The following is a 27703-nucleotide window of genomic DNA, read 5'->3' as shown; positions in this document are numbered from 1 at the left end:
TTGTCAGGCCCCGGTGCCCTGTGAGCTGGGGCTGTTTGCTGACCAGCTTCTGAGTACCCTGTACACCATGGACGCCGCCGGCGGCCAGGCCTGCTCGCTCTCCTCGCTCTATGTGGGCGATCTGCACCCCGACGTGACTGAAGCCATGCTCTATGAGATGTTCTCCCCCCTCGGCACTATTCTGTCCATCCGCGTGTGTCGGGATGTGGCCACCCGGCGCTCTCTGGGTTATGCCTACATCAACTTCCAGCAGCCTGCTGATGGTGAGCCCCAGAGAGGAGTAAAACCTCGCTTTGAACATCCTTGGGCAAAATAATTCCCTTTTTTTATAACTACGATCCTGAACTGGAAAGTTATATTTCTAATGAGCTTCTATATTAGCTCAGTCATAGTGATTTTTCTGTCTTTTAGGTAGAAATGGGCCTGTAACTAATTGCGGGTATTTTGTTTTACAGATCGTAGCTGGGGAAGATTGCGCAGCCTGTGTTTCTATCTTCTTTATCCCAGTTAGGAAAAAGAGGCCCAGAGACAGGGAGGCAGGCATTCAGTCACCGAAGGGAGACTTGGTGATGACTGCAGGGGCATTGCTGGTTGTTACCGAATTGGCTTTGGGGGTTAAGCAGACCTGGTTAAGGAACCCAGCGTCTGTGTGACGTTGGGCAAGTGGCTCGACCACTCTGAGCTCAGTTGCCTGTGTGGGAGGAAAACTGGGGTTCCGCCTCCCTTCAAGGGTGGTTATGGGAGAAAGCGATTGAAAGCAGCTGGAGGAAGTGGCCCAAAGCCTTGCAGGTGGAGAGTGGGGAAGCCTTGCCTTCCTGCCCTCCAGCGTAGCCTGACGTGGGGTCTACACCAGGTGCCTCACCTTTCTGATTCCGGAAGAGCTGCCTCCTGTAGGCTTTGCCGCCACTGTCAGGGGGAGCGGATTGATTAGGAGCTGTCTGCTGAGAATGGAAGACTAAGGTTAAGAGCTGTGGCTTTGCTGGAGCTATGCCACTAGGCAGGACCACCCTTGGCGAGGCCAAGGCTTGTTTCTCGGTAGCATGAAGAACGAGGAACCAGAGGGTGAGGCACCATTCGGGACACCGGATGTCTGCTTCTGAGGCAGCGTATAAGCCACTGCAGAAATGTAAGCAAGAATTGGCCTCCCCCAGCTCTTGGGGAAGCCACTGCAGGAACATGAATTTGAGGACGTCCTGAGCTACATCTTGAGATCCTGTCTCAAAATGAAGTAGTTTAGGCCTCATGGATGAGTTGGGAGGTTCCCTGAATCCAAGATGTTTCTCCCTCAACTACACCCCACTTCTGCCTGTGCCTCTCTGCAGAGCTCCTGACTGAATCATGGCCTGACCATCAGGGCCCAGTGCATAGATGGGAGAGCTGAACTGTAGAGCGTTTTGCTCCTGACTGGGTCTGTTAGCACTGGGCACAAAGTGCAAACTTCTGTGGCTTGCTTCCCTGGGTGCCATTCACCTCTTCTGTGCCTCTGAGGCAGGCAGCGCGTGATCTGTAAGGAACGGGCTGACAAATTAGAAGGATGGAGGGCAGAGACCACTGGTTCCGGACATGCTGCCGTTTTACCAAATACCTATTCCCTGCATAGTACTAAACCCAAGCACCACTCATTGGCTGCATGCTTTGCTTTCTAACCTGCCTGAGAGCCCGGCAGTAGGTAGCATTGTCTCAGTTAGGTGTGGGAAGGGAGGTAGCATCCTCACCTCCTCACTTCACAGGTGGGGATGAGAGACTGGTGAGGGCGGGGTTCAACTCCCCTCCCTTTACATGCTCACCCACACAATGCATTCAAGGCTAGAAGGGACTGGCTGTGCCTCTCCAAGCCTCAGTCTCCCCAACTGTACAATGGGGGCCCCATGCTGCTTGCTGAGAGTTGAACTTCCTGCAATGTGTGAGGAGTGCCACGGACAACAATTCCCTCAGCTTTATCCACCCGAATCTCCCAGGCTCTTATCTCAAGTGAGAGCCAGACTATGGCTCTCCTTTCCTTGCCCCTAGTAAGCAGTTGAAGATTCAGGGTCACAAATGTCACCTGACTTGCCCCTTTCTCTCCTTGCTTCCTCTTCAGCGGAGCGGGCACTGGACACGATGAACTTTGAGATGATCAAAGGCCAGCCTATCCGCATCATGTGGTCCCACCGAGACCCAGGGCTTCGAAAGTCTGGTATGGGCAACATCTTTATCAAAAACTTGGAGAACTCCATTGACAACAAAGCCCTCTATGACACCTTCTCCACCTTCGGGAGCATCCTCTCTTCTAAGGTGGGTGTGCCCCTCTGGGAGAGTCACTTGATGTCAGATACCTTTGTGGAAAAGGGAGGGCAGCAGCACCTCACTTCACGGGGTTTGGATTCAGCCGGCCCGTGGCCAGTAGCTATTCATAGTTTTATCTTCCTAGGCCCAGTAGAGGTCACCCTTACATCCAGTAGCCAGCCCACGGTGTAATTGCCCTAGCTCAGGGCTGTCAACCCGACTGTGTATTTAGTTTATAATTCTGAATTGGTGATTTGCATTGAGCTCAGTGGCTGGCTTGCATTTCTGACCTTGGCTGAGTTCTCTCACATTCTACCTGAGCCTGGAGTGAACGCTCAGGAGGCCCGCGTGGGCCTGGCCAGCTGTCAGGCAGAACATCTGGGCTTTCCTCTGCATGGTTGTCTGTGTTCTACAGGCTAGCCCGGGTCTTCCTCACAGCTGTGGCACGCCTTAGGAGACAGAGAGGTTCATCGGGCTACCTGAAACTTCAACTCTGAGTCAGGACCCCTTAACTCATACTCAAGTCGCAGGCCAATCCACATTCAAGTGAGGAGATACTTAACCACAAAAAAACATCAAAACAGACTGAAGTGTGTAGTTATGACAGCGCTGTTGATTGGGAGCGTTGGAGCAGTCAGCAAACACATCTTGCTCTGGCTTTCCCTCGATGCTGGAGATGAAACCCACTCTACCACTGAGCATCACGCCCAGCCCCACCACGTCTTGTTTTTTTTTTAAGATAATTCTTATACTAGAACATAAAGTCCACCAGAGTGACGATATTACTCTTAGTCACTGCTGTGTCTCCGAGTCTCTTTGTGTTCAGTTTTCTGCATCCGTGGGAACACTGAATTTCCCTCCATCATAGTATGCACTAAGTACCAAATGGATTATTACGGTTTGATTAGTTCTCTGACCTTATGTAGGAGGCTGTGCAGGACTAGAGGCCTACCAGCAGGTCAGTGTGTGCTGAGTAGAGGGCTAAAGCCTGCTGTTGTGCCCCAGATGTTACTGAGGATGGCCAGTCAGGTCCCCTGCGGTCTCTAGAGGGGCAAAAGCAGAGGTGCCATGATCTCTGGGTTTGAGTCTTTCCTGAGCACTGATTTGGGCCAGCTACAGTTCCTCAGCTTTCAGCTGGGCCCTCCCCACTTTCCCTGTGCATAGGGCCTGTCTCTGCCACCCAAAGGAACGGGCTGAGCTGGGGTGTGGTGGTGCATGCCTGTAATCCCAGCACTCAAGGAGGCAGAGGCTCAAGGTCAGTGTGGTCTACAAAGCAAGTCCAGGACAGCCAAGCCTGCACAGAGAAGCCCTGTCTCGATAAACAAAACAAAAAACCAAACAAATAAACAAATAAAACAAAAGGAGCCGATTGACACCTGAGTACACACTGTACTAACAGAGACACAGGGCAGCTCCTTGCTTTGAAGACCGATAGGAGGAAGATTTATCTGTGGGATAAGTTCTTACATACTGTCAGCAGATTGTCTTTCTGTGTTCTTGGTTGTCTGTCTCTGTAGCCACTCTGGATTCCTCCCTACCACGCCTTAAGGGGTCACCAGGACGATTCCAAAATTTTGCTTGCAGCCACAGAGGTTTGGGGCTGTAAGATCGCTTGTCTGCACTACAGTGCAGTGGATCTATGCAGGGTTAACATTAAAAGCTTTGGGTTTGATCCTGTGGGGGTTTTTCGTTGTTTCACTTTTGTTTTTGTTTTTGTTTTGAGACAAAGTGTTACATAGTCTAGGCTGGCCTTGAGTTACTCTGGCTACTATGGCTACTGTGTATTTCTGCTACCCTCAAACTCAAAGCAGCCCTCCTGCCTCACAGTCTCCTGGAGTGCCGGCATTCCTGCTGCGCAGTGCTGTGGCTGGCTTTAGAGTCATTGAACCAGTAGTTTTCCAGGCTAACTGAAGCAAATGGAACAGGGAAGTATGTCTTGCCCGTTTCTTCAGGCCTTGAGTCCTCTGGACCACTAAAGACTGGCTCGCAAGCTTAGTGTGACCCAGGCAAGTCCTTGTGGGCCTAAGGAAGCCCTGTCGTGGCTTGGTTAGGAACAAGGCTTACAATGTGGTCCCTGCCTCCACTCCATGGAGCTTGGCCAGAGTTGGTAGGATTTGTGGGACTAACTGGAAATTGGGCCTGGGGAGAGGACTGGGGTTTTCATGGAGTCAGAAGCCCAGAAAGGAAGGAGCCATTAGGTCAGTCTAGAAAGATTTCTGTGGGACTTTGGGACAATCACGTGAGCTGAGTCAGGCCACCTAAGTGCAAAGCCAGCTATGTAGCAGTAAGGCAACATAATATATTGAGCCAGAAAGAGGACGCTCGAGGCCAGATAATCCCAAGATCAAATGCCTTCAGCTCCTGTGTACCATGTCATGGCAGTTCATTACCCTGTACCTCCTTTGGCTGCCTCTAAAAGAAGCAGTGGTAGGGCTTCCTTCCTAGCGTGTGGGCAGATGGACTGAGTTATCTGTGCCATCTATGAAAAGGTACCTGGGACGTGAAGTGTCTAAATGAACATAATCATTATGAAATTGCTACTGAGTGATTGACTTGGACCAGTCATTTACTCTAATTTTCCCACTGGGTCTCAGAAGTTGAGAATTACCTGGAATATGTAAGATGACAAGTATATATCTTTAGTTGGTGATGGACCCAGATTTGGTGGGGAGGGCACTCAACATGGCTGTGTGCGAAAGGGCCGACCTTGAACTGAAAGTGGAAAGACCCTGCTTGGGGGTGGAGAGGCAGAGGAGTGTGTAATGGGTATGAGAATTGTATTTATTTATGTTTATGTGTCTGTGTCTGCTTGCCTCTGTGTGCACTGTATGCAAGCAGTACCCCTGGAGGCCAGAAGAGGGTGCTGGATCCCCTGGAACTGGAGTTACATGCAGATGTGAGCTCTCCGATAGGGAATTAAATCCCCGTCCTCTGCAAGAGCAAGTGCTCTTAGCCACAGAGCCATCCCAACTCCACGGGCAAGGGTTTAGATGCAGGGTTTGCTGTGCAGCGTTCATCAGAGGAGCTTCTACATGCCAAGTTGATGACTCCTATGCATGGCTGAAGCCACTGGAGGCTAAAGAGACCTAGTCACAATTCCAGTTTTAGGAAGAACATTCCAGCAATTGATGTGGGAATGGATGGAGTGGTGGACAGTGCACTGAGCTGAGCTAGGTGGTGTTTCTGTGATAACCGGGATCATGGTCACCTTAGAAATGGGGTCAAACGCTTAATTCAAGTTCACCAAGAGTTATGAACAAAGTTTCTTGTTTGTTTGTTTTTGAGTTTTTTGTTTTGTTTTGTTTTTTCTTGTTTTCCTCCACTCCTGCCCTTTCAGTGTGAGTCAGACACACTACAGAACAGGCACAGAACGTTCTGTTATAAAATTAAAGTGGGTTTGTTGTTGGAATAATATATGGATTGGTAAAACTCAATATAGAAGAGAAGAAACTAAAAAATAAGTCTCTGTTCTTTCCAGCCTCGGTCCCCAAGAATGTTCATCGTCAATAGTTTTGTGAGGTGGGCACGGTTGCACACGCTTGTAATCCTAGCACTTGTGAAATTGAGGCAGGAGGATGTCAAGTTTGAAGCCAATGTGGGCTACAAAACAAGATCCTATCATCCCTTCCCTCCCCCCAAAAAAAACAACCACAAGATAACTAAAACAGGTGTGTGTGTGTGTGTGTGTGTGTGTGTGTGTGTGTGTGTTTCAAAACTTCCTATTTGTAGATCCCACTTTAACCCCAACGGGCTTGAGTTCTGCCTGACCCTTAGTTATATGTTTCAAATAACTGTGAGCCTCATCACCTACCGCACCTAACAGCTTCTAGAACCAGCCTCCCCTGGACGTTTTTACAGTATCACAGTTTCTTCAGTCAGAATCAGGGCACAGCAGTGGGGGTTGAGGTCTCAAGTCCACTCCTCCTGAGGCTGTCATCTCCAGCGAGTGAAGCTGTCTCTCTAAACCTCTATTTCAATTCTAAACTGGGGCTGTTGTGAGGTTAAGGCTCAGTCCCTCCCCATCCTCGCCCCCCAGATGAAACCCAAGGTTTAGCACCTCTTAGCAAAGGCCATCACTGAGCTCCACCCCATCAGGGAGCTCCACCCCATCACGGAGCTCCACCCCATCACGGAGCTCCACCCCTATCACTGAGCTCCACCCCCATCATTGAGCTCCTCCCTGTCACTGAGCTCCACCCCCGTCACTGAGCTCCACTCCAGCCTCTGCATAAAATTGTCTTTTACACTCACCAAAGAACATTCATGTACTGTCATTATTACCACTGTGTCCTCTTTTTCTCCCTGAAGTCCCCATTGGGTGGTCTCTCCTGTCCTTCCTCCCTGCGACTCAGGTAGTATATAATGAACATGGATCGCGAGGCTTCGGCTTTGTGCATTTTGAGACCCACGAGGCTGCCCAGAAGGCCATCAACACCATGAATGGGATGTTGCTGAATGACCGAAAAGTGTGAGTTCCCAGGTCCGGGGGAGAGTAGAGGCTGAGGGGGCAGAACTGTGGGGTCAGGAATGTTGCTACTGCGGCTATCTAGTGGGCACCAGGTGCTGCGGCAGAGAGCCTCTTTGGAGTGTAACCTCAGGTGAGTTGCTCGGCCTCTCGGGGACTCTTTCCTTGTGTAAAATTGGGGTTGATAGGTGTCTATGAATTCTTCTGAGCAAGGGGCGAGAGTTCTAGAGGAAATAGCTAATGGCCAAACTGTTGATGGCCTTGATGGTTTCGTCTGTTTTTCGGTCTGTACAGCTGCAGTTTCTTTCCTTGGTCTTGTGTACTGCTGTCCCATGGGATCTGGGGGTGATGGGAAAGCAGGCACACGTCTTGCCTGCCCAAGTTTGGGATCACCCCACTTCACAGATGGGAAAATTGTGCTGCAGATCTAGAGAGAACCTGTTTGGGGCTGTTCCTTCCTACATTTGGAATCTGCCCATCTGATGGCTCAGCCACCTGGCCGGCGCTGTGGAGGGAAGACAACTTTTTTATGGGTTTTTTTTTCCTCTTTTCTTTTTCTTTTTGAGACAGGGTCTCAAACTATGTAGTTGAGGATGGTCTCGAACTCTCCATCCTCCTGCCTCCACCTCCCAAGGACTAAAATTAAAATTACGCTAGCTGCCCTGACTGGAGAGGCAACTTCGAGTTGCCAGAAGCACTGAGTTCTGTGCTACGGGTTTTCTCTGGGGAGGGTCCTGTGTTCTGGTCTTGTTGCCTTTTTTTTTCCCCCTGAGATTTCCTGGGTTTGCAGGTGTTATTCACAAACATGTCTGTGTGTTCACCGCTGTTGCTTGCCGTTCAGCTCTTGGTGTTGCTCCTGCCTTTTGCATGCCTAGCATTTGTTTCTTAATTAAGGATTCTTTTCAGCCAAGGGCAGTAGAATGTGTCTGTGGTCCCAGCTTCCCGGGAGGCGGAGGCAGGAGGAGTTTCAGGGAATCCTGGACAACATAGCAAGATTCTCGTTCTCTCTCCCTCCTTCTTCCCTCCCTCCCGTCCTCCACCTCCCTCCTCTCTACCTCCTTCCCTTCTCCCAAAAATGATTCTTAGATGTGTTTATGTGAACTTGAAAATTCTAGAATTTTTTTCCCTTTCCTTTTCGCCTATACTTGGAACTGAACTAGGGCCTCATATACGCTAGGTAAGCACTCAATCACTGAGCTATATGCTCAGCGCTAAAGCTCCAGATTTTATAACCAACGCATTTAAATGTCAGGCTACCTCCCGGTCCCCACCAGTGACCCTGGCACTGACCTTGTCTGATTAGCTCGCCTTGCCTCCCTGGTACTCTCCATACTGTTAAAGGGATAAACAGAGCCCCGAAAGTGTGATTTGGACCCCGGACTTATAAGAATGAACCCCGAGAGGCTCAGAGAGGGTCAGTAGCTCACTTAGGATCCCACAGCTAGGCAACGGCAGAGAGGATCCAGGCTTGTGTCTGAGTGCAAACTCGTGCTCTTCTTTCTAGTGCTCTCAGCTGCCTAGTCTCCAGCATTTATTCTGTGTGACTGTGTCGTCACTAGAGTAAAGTCCTTACAGCCGCACACGAGAGTTGAATTCTAGAGTAAGCTTCTTGCCTACTGAAAACAACCAGGCTTTGGACTGAGTCCGTTCACGGCCCTGCCGGAGTTTCCAGCCACACCATAGGAAGCTGAAGGATTAACCAACCATCAGTCCACGTGGCCAGGGCTGCCGGGTGGGCCCAGGCTAGGATGGGGAGGTGATGACCCAGGTGGTTTCTACCCTGTTGATGTGTCTGCAGCTTCGTAGGCCACTTCAAGTCTCGACAGAAGCGGGAGGCAGAGCTGGGGGCTTGGGCCCTAGGGTTCACCAACATCTATGTGAAGAATCTGCACGTGGACACGGATGAGCAAGGCCTCCAGGACCTCTTCTCCCAGTTCGGTGGGCATGTTCCTCAAAGGAGGAGGGGCACACTGTTGCTCTTCTTCCTTGCCTGTGTAGGAGGGAGGAGGGCTTCCCTGGGTCTTCCTGGGGACTTACATAAGAAAGAAGGGAGCTGGGTGTGGTGGCTTTAATCCCAGCATTTGGGAGGCAGAGGCAGAGGGATTGTTGTGAATTTGAGGCCAGCCTTGTCTACAGAGTGAGTCCAGGACAGCCAAGGCTACACAGAGAAACCCTGTTTCAGAAAAAAAAAAAGAAAGAAAGAAAGAAAGAAAGAAAGAAGGGAAAGTGCTGGCCCTTCCCCCCACTGACTCCCTGCTAAGCCAGTTTGGTCCTTCCTAGGAAAGACGCAGAGTGTGAAGGTGATGAGAGACATCAATGGCAAGTCCCGGGGCTTCGGCTTTGTCAATTTTGAGAAGCATGAGGAAGCCCAGAAGGTAGGTGCCTCCATGGCTCTGATCCAGGAAAGAGGCACAAAGCCAGGGCTGGAAAGCCAGAAGATGGGCAGTGTGCCTACAGCAGAGGGCAAGAAAACACCCTCCCCCTGGCCCAGCATGCAAGACCTGATGCAAGGATAAAGATGCTCTATCTTTCCTTGTTGGCTTCTAGACCTTGAAGTTCAAAAAAAAAAAAAAATTGAACATTTAGGCAGGGAAGCAAAAGTCATCATCACTGTGTGTAAATATTTACTACTAGCTGACCTCTTTGGAAACCAGTTCCCCTTCCAAGATTTCTTTCCATACCAGTGAAAAATCCCAAGCACTGGCTCAGCGTGCACTTGAGTCTGACTTCCGCTGCTTTCTGTGGATCAACCGATGGGAATTCGGTTCTCCAAGTCAATTGCACTGTCCTGGCAGGAGATGCATGGTTTTATGTGCCTAGCCACAAATGGCATACTCACACACAGATGCACACCATACACATGCAGTAAGCCTTTAAAATGTGTTGTAACGTAATGTGAAAGGTTGAGGAGGCTAAGAGACGGCAGAGTGGTTAAGAGCACTGGCGACTCTTACGGAGGACGCAGGTTCAATTCCCAGCTCTCACACAGTAGCTCTCAACCGTCTATAACCCCAGTTCCAGGGCATCTGACACCCTCTTCTGGCCTCCATGCGTACCAGGCACACACATAGTATAGAGACACAAATACAAACACTTACGCACGTATAATAACAAAATAACTTTAAAATTTTAAGAAGATTTTTAAAGAGAGAGAAAGGTGGGTGGTAGTGGCACACACCCCCTTTAATTTCAGCACTCAGGAGGCAGAGGCAGGTTAGTGAGTTCTAGGACAGCCAAGGCTACAGAGAAACCTTCCCCCACCCCCACACACAATAACATAAAATAAAAATAAAAAAGAAGAAAGGAGGAGAGAAAATAAAAATCAGGATTGAAGTGCAAATGTTTCTAAAAATCTTTAAGAATGCCCTCATGATTAGGAAAAATAATTGTTCTGCGGGGCTGGAGAGATGACTCAGGGGGTAAGAGCACTGGCTGTTCTTCCAGAGGTCCTGAGTTCAATTCCCAGCAACCACATGGTGGCTCACAACCATCTATAGTGTGATCTGATGCCCTCTTCTGGCTTGCAGGTGTACATGCAGGCAGAGCACTGTATGCATACAAATAGATAATTGAAAAAAAAAAACCCAAGAAAAACAAAAAATTGTTCTGTATTGTAAACGATAGCACGAGGGATAGTGATTCTCACGTCATTTTTCAAGAATGATGTTTGTTGCTTTGTTCAACTTAGCCCGGTGTGATCACTTATTTTGTAACAGACCTTCTAGAGCTGTGTAAAGTTCACACCAAAACTGAGTCAGTGGCCTAGATAGTCCACACACCTTTTACACACACAGCCTCCCCCATTATCAGCACCCCCACCAGAGTGGCACATTTGTCACCACACCGATGACACTTTTGACACAAACACCATCGTCAACTGAGAATCTCCAGTCTACACTAGGGTTCGTTCTTGGTGGTGTTCACCCTCTGGGCTTGGACAAATATAGAAGTGTATGCATCCACCATTACCGTATTTGACAGAGTATTTTCACCCCTCTAAAACCTGGGCTCAGCCCATCCTTCCCAATACTCCAGCCTCCCAATCCTGACTGTGCTTCTTGTCAGCCTCATTGTTCTGCCTTTTCCAGGATGTAACTGGGACCAGTAGATGGGACACATCTTGTACTGATTGGCTTCTTTCAGTGTAATGTACATTTAAGTACTTGGAACTAGGGAGATGGCTCAGGAGTTAGGAGCACAGACTTCTTCTCCAGAGGATCCAAGTTTAGTTTTCATCACCCACGTTAGGAGACTCACAACCCCGTGTAACTCCAGCTCTCAGGGGTCTGATATTGTCTTCTCGACACTTTGGGCACTGCACATGAGTGCTCGCCGCCCCACTCAGATAATGCACATCTACACACACTTGAAAAGTCTTTAAAATTTAAATAGGAAAAAAGCATTAATTTTGAGGTTTCTGTTTGTGTTTTGTTTTTCTTTTTTCTTTTTGTTTTTGTTTTTGTTTTGCTTTGTTTTGTTTTTCTGAGACAGGGTTTCTCTGTGTAGCCTTGGCTGTCCTGGACTCACTTTGTAGACCAGGCTGTCCTCGAACTCACAGCCTCCCGAGTGCTGGGATTAAAGGTGTGCGTCACCACCGCCCGGCGGGTTTTGTTTTTATTTTCTTTTTGGATGAGACAGAGTCTCGGCTTATAGCCCCAGCTGGCCTTGTCAGGGAGTACACCCAACTAGCCTTGTCCTCACTGCCTTCCTCTGGCCCAATGCTAGGGGTTACAGCCATGTTGTCACCACATAGGCTTCTATTCTGGTTTTGTTTTTCTTTTTCTTTTTAAAGGAAACCTGAGTCAGAAATTTAAAATCCACAATTTACGGTAGAGTTTTGTGCCGTATCTTTAAAAAAAAAAGTGGTTGCCCTGTAAGAGGCCTTTTCCTGGCATTCATTATTATCCACCAGGAAGGCCAGCCTGGGTGTAGGAAGAAGCCTCCTGTGGCCCGGGAGGCAGGGTGGGAGGCCACGACCAGAGAGTTGACCGTGCGCACTCCTCCTCTCCAGGCTGTGGACCACATGAACGGGAAGGAGGTGAGCGGGCAGCAGCTGTATGTAGGTCGGGCCCAGAAGCGGGCAGAGCGGCAGAGCGAGCTGAAGCGCAGGTTCGAGCAGATGAAGCAGGAGAGGCAGAGCCGCTACCAGGTGAGGCCGGGCCTCCTGGAGGCCGGGCTGTCTCAGAGTGGGCGGCTGCTCCTGGAGGGAGGACTCCAAATGTGTCCTTCTTATAGCCACCCTACTACTAGAGAGATGGCTCGGGGCAGGAGCCAGGTGAGCACTGTGGTAGGCTTCCCTGCCTGGCTGGTGACGGACGAGAAGTGGCTGAACCAACAAGGGGCTGGCTGGAATGCTATCTACTTTAGTCAGAATAATCCTTTGTGTGTCCGATACCAACTGCATCCTTCAGCGATGTACAGCAAAAGCGCCCTGTGTGTTTCTAAATGCCTCTGGAGGACGCCCTGCTTTAGGTTGAGAATAACTAAGCCAGATGTGCTACATCCAGAAGCTGGAATGTAATTTAGTCATTAAAATCACCTTAAAGCTGTGGCTCAGACAGCAAAGTGTTTGACCCTTGCTACCCACACTCCCCACTATCCCCCCCCCACCCCAGTACCCACATAAAAGCTGAGTATGGCAGCACAGAATTTAATACAAACACTGGAAGAGACAGGTCGATCCCTGGGGCTTGCTGCCTACAGGCTTAGCCTAACTGGTGGTCCTCGGCTGCTGGTGAAGAGGGTCAGTCTCAAAAACCAAGGAGTGATTGAGGAAGACACCCAAGGCCAACCTCTGGCCTCGATGAGTGTACACACACAAAGAATTACAGTGAGCTAGCTGCCGATTTTTTTTTTTTAAGGATTTATCTATTTTCTGTGTCTGAGTGTTTGCATGAATGTGTGTAGAACAGTGTGGACACGCCTGCTACCTATGGAAGTCAGAAGAGGCCACCAGATCCTCTGGAACCTGAGTTATACATGGTTGCCGGCCATCATACGGGCTCAGGGTCCTCTGCGAGAGCAGCATGTGCTCTTAACTGCCCAGTCAGCTCTCCACCTTCCTTGTCACCATTTTTGAGACAGAGTCTCACTCATAGATAGTTCTGGTTCACCTGGGACTCACAATGTAGACCAGGCTGGCCGTGATCCTCCTGTCTCTCTCTCCCGAATGCTGGGCTTACAGTCATGAGCTACCACAACCTGCAAGGTAACTACTTAAAACTTAGGTCCATTAAAAATTAGTGGAGCCAGGCATGGGGGTGCACTCCTGTAATCCCAGCACCCAGGAGGTAGAGGCAGATGAATCTCTGTGAGTTCAAGGCCAGCGTGGTTTACAATGAGAGTCTAGGATAGTCAGGGCTACACAGAGAACCCTGTCTCGAAAAACCAAACCCTTCCCCCCAAAAAGAAAAAAAAATAGTGTAGATAAGCACAATGTAGTGTTATGGAGATGAACTCCTCTAATTTTTTTTTTTCGAGACAGGGTTTCTCTGTGTAGCCTTGGCTGTCCTGGACTCACTTTGTAGACCAGGCTGGCCTGGAACTCACAGCAAGCCGCCTGCCTCTGCCTCCCGACTGCTGGGATTAAAGGCGTGTGCTATCACGCCCGGCTTTTTTTTTTTTTTTAATAAAAGTTTTAGATTTTGAGCTGGGCGTGGTGGCACATGCCTTTAATCCTAGCGCTCGGGAGGCAAAGGCAGGTCATCTCTGTGAGTTCGAAGCCAGCTTGGTCTACAAAAGCAAGTCCAGGACAGCCAAAGCTACACAGAGAAACCCTGTCTTGAAAAACAAAAAAGCAAAGTTTTAGATGTTATGGAGCATGTACATGATGTGTATGCATGTGTACCATATGTATACTTACTCTCATGTACGTGTATACATACGTAATGGTCCTCCGTGAGAAACAGCTTTCTTCCCACTGGAGGGACACTTGAGATTGCCTAGAACGTTCAGGAGTCACAGTTGGGAGGCAGGGACGCTGGCCAGTGTCCTGTGGTGGGCAGCGCAGTCCACACGACAGGGGACTGGGACAAAAGGTTGTGCTGGCGTCTCTCTAAGCTGAGGATTAAAGTTTCCTTATCGCAGGGTTGATACATCAAAGGGCTTGGCGTGGTGTCTTGCATCATGTAAGATAATACGTCAGCGGCCAGATGGCGAAGCGGCAGCTACCCTATACTCTGTGACTAAAGCAGCATGGGCTTGTCAGGAGTTCTGCCTACAGCTGTTCCAGCCAGCTGTCCGGAGAGTCTCAGCCTGCTGCGGGGCTGAGAGCTTCCTCCGTGGCCCTCCTGTGTGAAACAGGAAGCTAAGATCTGTGCAGGGGTGTGAGGGGCGGTTGTGAGCCTTAGATGTCACGTGACCTGCAGCAGCTGGGGACTGCATGAGGCTGAGCTCTGCATGTCCCTCTGGCTGTCTGGGGCTGGGGGTGGGGGGTGGGAGGGACACTGAGCAGTATCCCTTCTTTTCAGGGTGTGAACCTTTATGTGAAGAACCTGGATGACTCCATTAACGATGAGAGGCTGAGGGAAGTTTTCTCTACCTATGGAGTGATCACCAGTGCTAAGGTGAGGGGTGCGGCCCTCCTAGAGGGCTCCTTCCCTTCATGCCGCCCCATACCCCTAGTCTCTCACCCATCCACAACCCTCAGACTCTCCCCCCTGCACACTCCTAGCTTCTCACCCCTGCATAACCCCCAGCTTCTCACCCCTGCACACCCCCAGCTTCTCACCCCTGCATACCCTCAGCTTCTCACCCCTGCATAACCCCCAGCTTCTCACCCCTGCATAACCCCCAGCTTCTCACCCCTGCATAACCCCCAGCTTCTCACCCCTGCATAACCCCCAGCTTCTCACCCCTGCACACCCCCAGCTTCTCACCCCTGCATACCCTCAGCTTCTCACCCCTGCATACCCTCAGCTTCTCACCCCTGCATACCCTCAGCTTCTCACCCCTACATAACCCCCAGTTTCTCACCCCTGCATAACCCTCAGCTTCTCACCCCTGCATAACCCCCAGCTTCTCACCCCTGCATAACCCTCAGCTTCTCACCCCTGCATAGCCCTCAGCTTCTCACCCCTGCATACCCTCAGCTTCTCACCCCTGCATAACCCCCAGCTTCTCACCCCTGCATAACCCTCAGCTTCTCACCCCTGCATAACCCCCAGCTTCTCACCCCTGCATACCCTCAGCTTCTCACCCCTGCATAACCCCCAGCTTCTCACCCCTACATAACCCCCAGCTTCTCACCCCTGCACACCCCCAGCTTCTCACCCCTGCATACCCTCAGCTTCTCACCCCTGCATACCCTCAGCTTCTCACCCCTGCATACCCTCAGCTTCTCACCCCTGCATACCCTCAGCTTCTCACCCCTGCATACCCTCAGCTTCTCACCCCTGCATACCCTCAGCTTCTCACCCCTGCATAACCCCCAGCTTCTCACCCCTGCACACCCTCAGCTTCTCACCCCTGCATACCCTCAGCTTCTCACCCCTGCATACCCTCAGCTTCTCACCCCTGCATACCCTCAGCTTCTCACCCCTGCATACCCTCAGCTTCTCACCCCTGCATACCCTCAGCTTCTCACCCCTGCATACCCTCAGCTTCTCACCCCTGCATACCCTCAGCTTCTCACCCCTGCATAACCCCCAGCTTCTCACCCCTGCATAACCCTCAGCTTCTCACCCCTGCATACCCTCAGCTTCTCACCCCTGCATACCCTCAGCTTCTCACCCCTGCATACCCTCAGCTTCTCACCCCTGCATACCCTCAGCTTCTCACCCCTGCATAACCCCCAGCTTCTCACCCCTGCATAACCCTCAGCTTCTCACCCCTGCATACCCTCAGCTTCTCACCCCTGCATACCCTCAGCTTCTCACCCCTGCATACCCTCAGCTTCTCACCCCTGCATACCCTCAGCTTCTCACCCCTACATAACCCCCAGTTTCTCACCCCTGCATAACCCCCAGCTTCTCACCCCTGCATAACCCTCAGCTTCTCACCCCTGCATACCCTCAGCTTCTCACCCCTGCATAACCCCCAGCTTCTCACCCCTGCATACCCTCAGCTTCTCACCCCTGCATAACCCCCAGCTTCTCACCCCTGCATAACCCCCAGCTTCTCACCCCTGCATAACCCCCAGCTTCTCACCTGGCTTCCAGGGCCTTCGGGTTGGGTCCCTCTTTCTGTTTCTGGTTGATGCCTTTTGAGATCCATCGGCAGCCTTGCTGGGTTAGATAGGAAGAAAATAAACATACAATCTAGTCATAGAGCTGGGCTTGGTGCACTGTAACCTTGTTTTCCTCAACAAACCTCCATGGATACCTACTGTATGCCAGATTCCAGAGATGCATCCTATGTCTAGGCCTCGGTTTACTCACCTCTTGTCACCCTCTCTTCCCCATTTGTTGAGTCCTCGCTGTGTGCCCAATCTTGGGAAGCACCTAGGATGTGACAAATGGCCATTCTACTCAGCAGTTCTGTGACCGTGAACCAGGCTTAGAGCCCATGTCTCATTCACAAGATGTAAGGACAGCATGGACTGTGTCCGTGAGGTCAACCTGTGTGAGCTGGCCTCTCCTTCCACTGTATGGGACCAAGGACTCTAACTCAGGTCATCAGGCTTGGCAGCAAGTGCCTTGACCTGCTGAGCCATCTCTGCAGCCCCAGGGACGTTGGACTATATAAAGGCAGCCCTGGGGACAGTAAGACGGCCCACAATTCATTATTTCATGCCAGGCTCTGTGGGAAGTATATACAAATTAGTAAGCTGCCGTCCACGCCTCTGAGGACTTGAAGATCTAGTGATAAGGTCAGGTGCATCACTAGTGTGAGATGGGAGGTTGGGTCTGGGGAGTGCTCAAGTGCTTGCCTTGCTAGCATGAGGACCTGAGTTCTCGCCTAAGAACAGAGTGTGGCGCTGGGTGCTGTATGGTGTGGTACTGTGTGCAGTGGTGCTGTGTACAATGCTATGTGCAGGGGTGTGGTGGTACAGTGCTGTGTGAGATTCTCTGTGTAGTGATGCAGTGGTATGTGTGATGCTATGTGCTGTGTGTGGTACTATGTATGTGGTGTGTGGTGGTGTGGTGGTGTGTGTAGTGCTGTGTGCGTGGTGGTACAATGGCATGTGCAGCACTGTGTGTGATGGTGCTGGGCTGTCTGCAGGGGTGCTGTGTGCAGTGCTATGTGCCATGTGTGTGGTGCTATGTGCCGTGTGTGGTGCTATGTGCTGTGTGTGGTGCTATGTGCTGTGTGTGTGGTGCTACGTGCTGTGTGCAATGCTATGTGCTGTGTGTGGTGCTATGTGCTGTGTGTGTGGTGCTATGTGCCGTGTGTGGTGCTATGTGCTGTGTGTGTGGTGCTATGTGCTGTGTGTGGTGCTATGTGCTGTGTGTGGTGCTATGTGCTGTGTGTGGTGCTATGTGCTGTGTGTGGTGCTATGTGCTGTGTGTGTGGTGCTATGTGCTGTGTGTGGTGCTATGTGCTGTGTGTGGTGCTATGTGCTGTGTGTGTGGTGCCCTGTGCTGTGTGTGATGCTATGTGCTGTGTGTGTGATGCTATGTGCTGTGTGTGTGGTGCTATGTGCTGTGTGTGGTGCTATGTGCTGGGTGTGATGCTATGTGCTGTGTGTCCACTATGAGGAGATAGGGTAGAGGGCCAGGAGGGCATTGTATAATGAGGATTTATCTAAATATCTATATGTATTCAAGACAAGTTTCTCTGTACAGCCCTGGCAGTCCTGGAACTCACTCTGTAGACCAGGCTGGCCTTGAACTCAAGAGAGATTCACTTGCCTCTGCCTCCTGAGTGCTGGGATTAAAGACATGTGCCACCACCTCCCACAAGGCAGTTTTGTTTGTTTGTTGGTTTGTTGTTTTTTGTTTTAAGAGACTAATAAAGCCATATGGTGGTGATGTACACCTTTGATCCCAGCACTCAGGAGGCAGAGGCAGGTGGATTTCTGAGTTCGAGGCCAGCCTCGTTTACAGGACAGCCAAGGCTTCACAGTGAAACCTTGTCTTGAAAAACCAAAAACCAAACCAAACAAACAAACAAAACCTATCTGCTAAGCCGGGCGTGGTGGTTCATGCCTGTAATCCCAGCACTTGGGAGACAGAGACAGGTGGATCGCTGTGAGTTCGAGGCCAGCCTGATCTACAAAGTGAGTCCAGGACAGCCAAGGTAACACAGAGAAACCCTGTCTTGAAAAAACAAACAAACAAACAAACAAACCAAAACAACAAAAACAAAAACAAAACACACAAAAAAAACCCTGTTAATGGAAGTTCTTAGCAATATTTTTGCACCAAGACTTCTGGTCCTTGGGTTGGAAGATGACTCAGTGTGTAAGAGTGCTTGCTGTACAAGTGGGAAGACCCAGTTCAAATCTCCAGTACCTATGTGAAAACCTAACTCTACTCATGGGTGAGCCTGTAACCTGAGTGCTGTGTTGGGTAGAGACAGGAAGACGGCAGGGCCTTGCTGGCTGCCAGCCAGCCTCGCTTCAGGGATGGCGAGATTCTGTCTCAAGGGAATCAGGTGGAGAGTGATAGAACAAGATGGCCAATATTCTGCAGTGTGCACACAACACACACACACACACACACACACACACACACACACACACTATGACATCCAGTCTGATGAGCCTGTGGACTCCTTCTAAGAATATTTTTAAATGCAAATAATAAAATTCATAGCATTATCAGAAAGACAGGTGTATTGAAATCTGTCAAAATCCTAAAGCGGCAGCCCTAGGCGCTGTACTGTTGATGCGGCTAAGATCCGCCACAACGGCGAGGAGGAATAGCACATTGAGATCGGCATTAGTTTACTTTCTGGCTGAGCATCTCTGTACCTGACGACAATAAAGACACTTATGCACAGCTCTATCAGTGTCCCACCCTTCAGGTCTACAGCCCAGAGGGGTGGCAGCTTGAGAGTCGCTGTGTCACAGCTCGAACTCCCACTGGAGTAGTGGGTTAAATGGGCTCTTGTGCTTCAAGCCAGAAAAGGGTTAGGAACGCATCTTGTGTCTGATCTGGGGAGAGATGAAGATGATTAGTTTTTTTGTGTGTGTGTTTTTTTTTAAGATTTATTTATTTATTTATTTATTTATTTATTATATATACAGTGCTCTGTCTGCATGTGTGCCTGCACACCAGAAGAGGCCACCAGATCTAATTACAGATGGCTATGAGCCACCATGTGGTTGCTGGGAATTGAACTCAGGACCTCTGAAAGAACAGCCTGTGCTGTTAGCCGCTGAGCCATCTCTCCAGGCCAGAGGGCGATCAAAAAGCTGCGATCAGAGCAAAGCCTGAAGCTGGGACAGCGGCCCTTTAGTTGACAGGAGCTGGCAGTAGCCGAGTCAACAGTAGTGAGGGAAGAGTGGGCTCGAGACACACAGCCATCTCTGCTTTTCTATTTTGTTGTTGTTGTTGTTGAGGGGGAGCTGAGAAAATCTGTTGCAAACCTCTGAAGCCTCCGGCCTCACGCCTTGAGGAAGATTAGAACTCACCAGACTTGTCTTTTGAGTCCTGGTTTGTGCTTGAGCCACCAGGTAGGTGGCCTTGGACAAGTCACTCTCGAGTCACCCGTTTTCTCCAGTAGAGGGGTAGCCACGGTGCCCTCCTCAATCAGGAGGCTGGGTGTGAGCCACAAAGGCTAGTGAAGTGTGTGGCCTCACACAGTAGGCCTCAGGAAATGAGGGGTGCATGGTTTGTCCCCTTATCACAGTGTGTCCCAGGGCGTTCTGGGTAAACAGAAGTGTCTGTCTAGCCTGCCCGTCCTGTTTCCGGTTCGCAGCGACCCTTCTCTTGTCTTTTAGGTGATGACAGAGAGTAGCCATAGCAAGGGCTTTGGCTTTGTGTGCTTCTCCTCTCCAGAAGAGGCAACGAAGGCCGTGACGGAGATGAACGGGCGCATCGTGGGCACCAAGCCACTGTACGTGGCCCTGGCCCAGCGCAAAGAGGAGCGGAAGGCCATCTTGACGAACCAGTATAGGCGGCGCCTCTCTCGCCCTGTCTTGAGCTCCTTCCAGCAGCCTACCAGCTATTTGCTACCTGCTGTACCCCAGGTAACGGTGTGCCACAGCTCCTGCAGCGGGACAGAACCTCACAAATAGAGGTTCTGTTGAAAACGCCTTGAGTGGGAGCTGGGGAGATGGCTCAGCGGCCAAGAGCACTGGCTGCTCGTCCAGAGGTCCCGAGTTTAATTCCCAGTAACCACCTGGCGGCTCACAACCGTCTATATACATGGCCTCTTCTGGCATGCAAGTGTACATGCAGGCAGAGCACTCGTATACATTAAATAAATACGTAAATAAAGATTTAAAAACAAAACACCTTGGGCAAGCTGTCCCAACCCCTTAATTCCTCACCGCCCCCCCCCCCACCTTTGAAAGGGGCGTAGCATGCTATCTTGTCTTTATAAATGAGTTTGGGAAGGCCTTGCAGGAAGTATTGGATCCTGAATTTCTTTACTGTATCTGTTGTCCTTCTCAGTTATGCCAGAACCCATCAGCTACCCTAAACAGTCATAGTTCTTGTATCGTTTCCCCCAACAGCCCCTGGCTGTGTGTGTTCCGAGGAGCGTGCCGGCGAGAACGACCTCGTAGGGCTCAGAGCAGTAGAAAGACCTGTGTGACTGAAGACCGCTGGCTTGGTAGCATCCTTTAGCAATCGCTTGAGCTGGTACTAAGTGAAATGATGTACTCTGTCTAGGTCGTTGGGCTAGAGGAAGGAACAGTGGCTGAAACAAATCTGAGATCTTGCTCTGAGGGGTTTAGAGATAGAAGAGATCCTGATGGAGCCTGCACGGAGGCCTGAGCTGCCTCCTGCAGGGCATAGTGTGGTCGCCGAGAAGATGCAAACCCCCTCACCCTGGGTCCTCTTCTCCCACAGTCTACAGCACAGGCTATGTACTATGGTTCTGGCTCTATAGCTCCAATACAACCCGATCCCAGGTGGACGGCCCAGCCGCGTGGACCTTCGTGTAAGTGACCCAGCCCTTCCACCTCCAGCCGGGCTTGTGGGGAGGAAGGAGAGCTCAAGGGAAGAGCTAGTGTGTAACTGTGGGTCAGGCAGGGCTTTGCATTTTGTAGAACTGGTTACCCTCCTTCTCAGAGCCTGTTTCGCCTCTCCAAACTTGGGACTACATGGAATTTTCCGGAAGCGGCAAGCGCTGTGGCAACCCTGGCACAGACACACAGTGGGGCCATTATTGGCTGTCTCCAGAGGCTTCTCTGATTTTTTAAAAAATTATTTATTTATTTATTATTATGTGTACAGTGTTCTACCTGCATTAACACCTGCAGGTCAGAAGAGGGCATCAGATCTTATTAGAGATGGTTGTGAGCCACCATGTGGTTGCTGGGAATTGAACTCAGGACCTCTGGAGGAACAGTCAGTGTCCTTAACCTCTGAGCCATCTCTCCAGCCCAAGGCTTCTCTGATTTGAGGCTGAAAATTCTTGCAGAGCAGAGGAAAAAAATGAAACAAACTCTTCAGGATAAATTGCTGGCAAATGGCCTTTCTCAGAGCGAAGCACTGTGTTCTCATGGGACTACAGTGAATGATTAGGGTACCATATTTTTTGGACCATAAGATGCACTTTTCCCCCCAAAAGTGGAGATGGGGGGAGAATTAGGGTGCACCTCATGGTCCAATTGCTGTTTTTATTGTTTTACTTCTCTAAAAACTGGGTGTGTCTTACGGTCAGGTGCATCTTATGATCCAAAAAATATGGTACCTGAGAATTTCAGGGCCTGGGGAGACATGAGCTGGTCTTGTCATTGCAGCATTGTCTACACACCCGTGCTAGAGTTCTGGCTTAGGTAAATTGACTCTCTCTCTCTCTCTCTCTCTCCTTCTCTCTCTCTACTGCGAGTTTCTAGTTTATTAGCTCTGGGAACTTCGGGGCATGGTATGTCACTTAGATTATTACCCAAAACCTCTTTTTGTTTTTCTCTGTGCTGTAAGCTACCTGCTCTCCAGTTGCCTCCGTGGTCCAGCCTCTAAGCTCGACGCAGCACTCCTGTGTTCATCTCAGTGGAGCCAGGCAGGCCTCCCATCAGGTGCCTCACGCGCAGAGAGTGGGTGAGTGTGACCAAGGCCAGGCCTACAGAGCTAGTTCCAGGACAGCCGGGACTCCGCAAAGAAACCTTGTCTCAAAAAAACAAAACAAACTAGTTTATTTTAAAAATAGCATCAACATGCCAGGTGTGTTTAATCCCAGCACTTGGGAGGCAGAGGCAAGTGGATCTCTGTGAGTTCGAGGCCAGCCTGGCCTACAAAGCGAGTCCAGGACAGCCAAGGCTACACAGAGAAAACCTGTCTCAGGCCAGGTGTGGGGAGAGTGAAGCCAAGTCTTAACACTGGGCTTGACAGTGGAGGGAGTTTAGACCAGGTTTCCTAGTGACCTTGCTTTCTTAGCAAGCCAGACCAGTTTTGGAGGCTGTCTATAACATAAATGTTAGCTTGGCATCCAGCTCTTCCTTGGGTGTCACTTTGTGACCCTTGCTGATGCCTATCTCTACTGGCTTAATCTTTAAAATAGGGATAAAAGTAGTATGTCCAAGTGGGGTGTGGTGGCACATGTCTGTAACCCCAACACTCCGGGAGGCAGAGGCAGGCTGATCGCTGAGTTCGAGGCCAGCCTGGTCTACAAAATGAGTCCAGGACAGCCAAGGCTACACAGAGAAACCCTGTCTCAAAAAAAAAAAAAGAAAGAAAGAAAGAAAGAAAGAAAAAGTAGTATGCCCATTTGGTTGTAAGGATTGATGAGTTCACAAATGGAAGGGGTTCAATCGCAACAAGTATTGAAGCTGCTGTGGGATTAAGATAAGCACATCTGGGGGCCAGTACCCTCGCATTTCTCTGCTGGCCCTGTGTTCAACACTGGGGATTCCTAGGGGATTCTGTATAAATGAGGCAGATGAAGCCTTTGGCCTTACCTTCTTGCAGGTTTCAACTTCCAGGCTCATTGTATTTTCCAGCTGTGGTAAAATACACACAACATCAGATTTACCACTTTACCCTTTGTAAAAGTTTGTTTTTATGTGCATGAGTGTCTGCCTACTCGCATGTCTCTGCCCCACATGCACACAGTGCCCACAAAAGGCAGAAGAGGGTGTTAGATCCTCCGGAGCTGGAGTTACAGACAGTTGTGCTTTGCCATGTGGGTGCTGAGAAGGGAAGCCTGGTGCCTTGCCAGAACAGTGGGAACTTTGCTGTTTTTAAGTCTGCAAAACCAAAACAACAACAACCACCCAACAACAACAACCCAATCAAACCAAACCAAACAAAACCCAAAAAACCCCTAATTCCCATTAGCCATTATTTTTCATTTCATCCTTTCTGACCCCCAGGCGGGGAAAAAAAACCACCATTCTATTTTTTTGTCTCTGAATTTGTGCTTGATCTTAGCCATCAAGCTGAAAACCAATTGTCCTTATGAATTTGAGTATGGTTGCTTCACCTAAGTGGAATCAGACTGTCAGTCCTTTGTGACTAGCTGTCACTTAGCCTGGTGTCCTCAAGATTCAGCGATGTTCTAGCATGTTGCAGTTGCCTGCATATGTAGATTCTGTATGTGTTTGTTCTGCATTCATCTGTTGATGAACACACAGACTGCTTCCACCTGTGCATTCTTATACCTGGCTATTGCTACTGTGAACACGGGTTTGCAAATATCTCCTTGAGACCTTGCTTGTAAGTCTTTTTTGGGGGGGGGTTGAGACAGGGTTTCTCTGTGTTAGCCTTGGCTGTCCTAGACTCGCTTTGTAGCCCAGGTTGGCCTCGAATTCACAGCGATCCGCCTGCCTCTGCCTCCCAAGTGCTGGGATTAAAGGCGTGCGCCACCACCACCCAGCCTTGCGTATAATTCTTTTGAATACATATCCAGAACAAAGATTGTTGGATATATTGGCTTTGTACTTCATTTTTTTTTTGAGGAACCCTCATATTATATTTCTACAGTTGATGCATCCCTGACATTCCTGTCAGTAGCACACAAGTGTGCCAATTTCTTTACTTCTTCACCAAAATTTGCTATATATATATTTTAGGTGGCCATTTAAAACCATAATAAAACTGCTTATTATTATATTATTATTTTTTTTTTACAGCCAACATTGGTACCCAAACTACAGGGCCAGGTGGGGATGGATGCTCTATTCCAGGCCAGCCTGTCTTGCCACACAGAGGATCCTCAGCTGTACACAATACTCATGGGGTAAGGCTGCCTGCTCACTGTCAGCTCCTGGTATAGTGGCTCGTAACTTTGGCTAAAGTGAGATTAAACTTCAAAATAAGACTGAAAATGTTAATTAAAATTCAACAAAAGGCTATACATCTCCTGCCCCCACAAAAGTTTCAAAGTTGATATTATTGAAACATGTTTTTCAGTATGTCTTATTTAAATGATTTCTTGCATAATGAACAATAGTCTTTAAATAGCAACAGTGCTTTTAGCAAGCTCTTTACCAATAGTACAAAGTAACTGTAATAATAACTCAAAGTTAGCAAGATTAAGAGGGCTATGGAGGTGCACACCTGATAGGCCAGTAGTTGGGAGGCTGGAGAAGGTTCAAGAATTCAAGGGGAATCAAGAAAAGCACACACATGCACATGATCGCACACACGCACGCACACACGCACGCACGCGCGCGCACACACACACACACACACACACACACACACACACACACGCTGCTAAGATGTATGTGCGCTGCTGCTGTGTCCATAAAGCTTGCTGAGAAAAGTGCTTTATCAGATGCAAAGTGATTGGTAAAGTGTGGCTTTCATTTGACAGTGTGTTTCTGGAGGGCCTTCCCTGGTTCATAGCATAACTTTGTCTTCCAGTCCATGCCCTTGTTAGGGACTCTCTGCCCCCACCTGACTGTGTAGACGTTGCTTCCCTTCCAGAGCCTTCCCTGGATGCTTGTGTTCACTCGATGGGGTAAGTGTGTGAGGCCTTCCCCATGCATGTGGTTAAGGACTGTGTTCCTGGCACCATGCACAGGTCCAGGAATCGGCTGTCTATGTGCCTGGCCATCAGCCTCTGACTGTGTCCATGCTGGCTGCCGCGCCCCTGCATGAGCAAAAGCAGATGATTGGTGAGTGGCTGGCTCTCCTACACTGGGGCAGGTTGGAGGCCTGAGAGCTGGCTAGCCTGCCGGGAACACCTTGAGAGGGGACAGACTTGGGGACAAAGTCTTGTTTTGTCATTGGGATACTAGGTAGCTACCTCTTTCTAAGTAGGCCTTCGTCCTTTTGTCTTAAAATGCTAGTGGGATGGTGCTCCCTAGGATTTTCCAGCTTGCCATCTGACTCTGACTTTAGGTGGGAGATACCTGGATGTGGGATCAAGGCCAAGAAGCAGTGTAGGAGATGCCCCTGCGTTTCTACTGGGTGGTCCAGGTGGTTATTAAGTGTCTTCACGTCTCTTCTACCATGGGGAAGCTCAGATCAAATTTTGTCTGTCTCCTGGTGCCCACTGTGGGAGGCGGGAAATAACTGTTGCTGGGAAAATACAGGTGGCCGCCTCTGGCCTCTGAGCTCCGAGTGCAGTTGGTCTCCAGCCCCAGAGTTTCTGACAGGCCCTGGTAACAGACAGCATTAGTGGGGTCTGGGAAGATGGTTCAGTAGGTAAGGGTGCTTCCTGTGTAAGCTTGAGGACTTGAGTTTGAATCCTGAGCACCCACAGAAAAGCTGGTCACGGCTGATTGTGCCTTCACTCACCCCAGAGTCGGGGGGTGGAGGTAGGAAGACGGCAGGAACTTGTTGGCCAACCAGCCTAGCTAAACAGCCAGCTTCAGGGTCAGTGAGAGAAACATTGTCTCCAGGGATAAAGGTGGAGAGTGGTAGAGCAGGGCACCTAATGTCCTCTGCTGGGCTCCCTGCACACACACATGGGTGTACACACACATACACACAACACGCACGCACACACGCACGCACACACACATACACGCACGCACGCACGCACACACAGAGATACTACTAATGTCAGAACAAATGAGCAAATCACACAGATCTCAATCCTCCTCACTAAAGGCCCTCATTGCCATTGCTCCATGGTTTCTTTCTTTCTTTTTTAAAGTTTATTTATTAATTATTATGTACACAGTGCTCTGCCTGCACATACACCTGCAGGCCAGAAGAGGGCAGTAGATCACATTATAGATGGTCCTGGGCCACCATGTGGTTGCTGGGAATTGAACTCAGGACCTCAGGAAGAGCAGCGAGTGCTCTTAACCTCTGAGCCATCTCTCCAGCCCGCTCCATCGTTTCTTTAGGTTACTTACTAGGTTTTGCCACTTTGTGCCCCTCCTTAATATGGAAGAAAATTACATATGCCTAATGTAGGGTCCATTGGCTGTCACCTATAAACGTTGTCACTTCTTTACGGGAAGACCTTTCTACTTCCACTCAAACATTCCCCCATCCTGCAGTGTTTCTCCATGCATGGTCAAGATGGCCAGACACCAAAACTAGGTTGTCCTGCTGGAAGTACAGGGTGGAAGGTCCATTTATCCTGTGTGTTTGCCTCCCCCCCTCCAAGTCTCAAGTTGAGCATTACATCCTGTCTGAGCATTTCAGCGTGTCCAGTCAAAACCACTTTTCACAAAAACCAGCAAACGGAATCTTGAAACTCAAGTGACTTTGCTGCAGATCCCTTCACACATACTATTCAAGCTGACCCTTCAGATTGTCTTCCAGGGCAGGGGTTGCTCTGCCTGCTTTTATAGAGTTGGAAAGAGAAGTTTCCAGGTAGGTTAAATGACCTAGCTTGGGGGTGACAGGCTCTAGGAAAGCATCCCGGACAGCCTCGCTGCTCCGCTCCGTGCCACTCCCAGGATGCTGGGTTCCGAGGCAGGCGTGTGCATAAGTCATCAGGTTGTTCTACACAGGGGAGCGTCTCTACTCCCTCATCCACGATGCCTGCGCCCCACTGACTGGCAAGATCACGGGCATGCTGCTGGAGATGGACAGCCTGGAGCTTCTGTTCTTGCTGGAATCCCCAGAGTCCCTCCATGCCAAGGCAGGTGGAGACCGGGTAGCAGCAGCACAGCAAAGAACAAGGGCTGTCCTAGATACGTTAGGGCGGCCGACGTTATCAGTCTGCTGGATCTTAGTTGAGTTCACGACTCTAGTCCCTCCACAGACGAGCTCTGTGCGGCTCCCCACTAATGCTTCAGTAGAAGTGGCTGTGTTCGGTCAGTACAGTTACGTCCTGCAGATAGTCTCACCTCTATTTTGAGAAGGTGGCCACGGGGCTGGGATCTTATGAGGGGCAGGGCACGAGGGCTCCATGACTCATTTATTATGCAAGTGACGAAGTCACGGCTCTTCTGGGGCCTTACTGGGGCAGCTGCACTAAGCCCCTCTGTCTTGTGCCCCACAGGTAGGAGAGGCAGTGGCGGTACTGCAGGCACATCGGGACCTGGAGTCAGCAGAAGGCTCAAAGAACTGAACACGGTGGCTGGCTGGGGGTGGAGGGACCCACGACAGAGCAGCTGAGCTGCTCCCCTGGGACTGGATAGAACCCAGCGGAGGCCGGCGTTAAAAAGCTCACTGTGATGTGCTCACGGCTTTGTCTGAAGCACCAAGGAGTCCGGGGAAGCTGAGCAAGTTATCGGAGACATACACAGCGGCTGGAGTGTGTTCTCGTGCCAGCTGCCCTGCCAGCTGCCTCAGGGTTCTGCCCATCCAAAGGCCTGGTCTGCTGTGGGTCGGTCCACCTTCTAAACTGAATACTGGGTGCCTTCCATACTTCGGGAACAGTGTTTTTGTTTTTTGTTTTGTTTTGTTTTTTTTGTTTTGTTTTTTCTTTCCCTCATTGAAAATGGAATCCTCACTCCCCTGACTGCCAATTACAGCATTTCTGCTCTTGGTTCTAAGGCTGTGTTTATAAGAACTCTTAAGAACTCTTAACTTATTTCTCTGTTCTTGAGCTTTGGATGTGTAATGA

The 27703-nt window shown here is 49.9% G+C and overlaps 1 protein-coding gene across 1 annotated transcript; it reads left to right on the top strand.

The window, feature by feature from the left end:
• The first annotated feature begins 6 nt into the window (after nucleotides 1–6).
• On the top strand, nucleotides 7–27703 carry PABPC1L (poly(A) binding protein cytoplasmic 1 like). Its single transcript, XM_084775324.1, has 14 exons — nucleotides 7–263; nucleotides 2081–2274; nucleotides 6618–6733; nucleotides 8529–8668; nucleotides 9011–9105; nucleotides 11742–11879; nucleotides 14200–14295; nucleotides 19557–19805; nucleotides 20632–20722; nucleotides 21709–21825; nucleotides 23856–23962; nucleotides 24752–24845; nucleotides 26643–26777; nucleotides 27141–27703. The coding sequence occupies exons 1-14, from the start codon at nucleotides 68–70 to the stop codon at nucleotides 27203–27205; spliced, it is 1833 nt and encodes a 610-aa protein (XP_084631450.1). The 5' UTR covers nucleotides 7–67; the 3' UTR covers nucleotides 27206–27703.

This window comes from Acomys minous (genome assembly GCF_964271855.1).
Source record: "Acomys minous genome assembly, chromosome: 3".
NCBI lineage: Eukaryota > Metazoa > Chordata > Mammalia > Rodentia > Muridae > Acomys > Acomys minous.
The sequence above is the reverse complement of the archived record's forward strand: the minus strand, read 5'-3'. Positions and strand labels throughout refer to the sequence as shown.

Coding starts and splice junctions, on each gene's coding strand:
- PABPC1L (XM_084775324.1), top strand. CDS start 68: ATGGACGCCGCCGGCGGCCAGGCCTGCTCGCTCTCCTCGCTCTATGTG. Junction 2,275..6,617: donor GGAGCATCCTCTCTTCTAAG/GTGGGTGTGCCC, acceptor CCTGCGACTCAG/GTAGTATATAATGAACATGG. Junction 6,734..8,528: donor TTGCTGAATGACCGAAAAGT/GTGAGTTCCCAG, acceptor ATGTGTCTGCAG/CTTCGTAGGCCACTTCAAGT.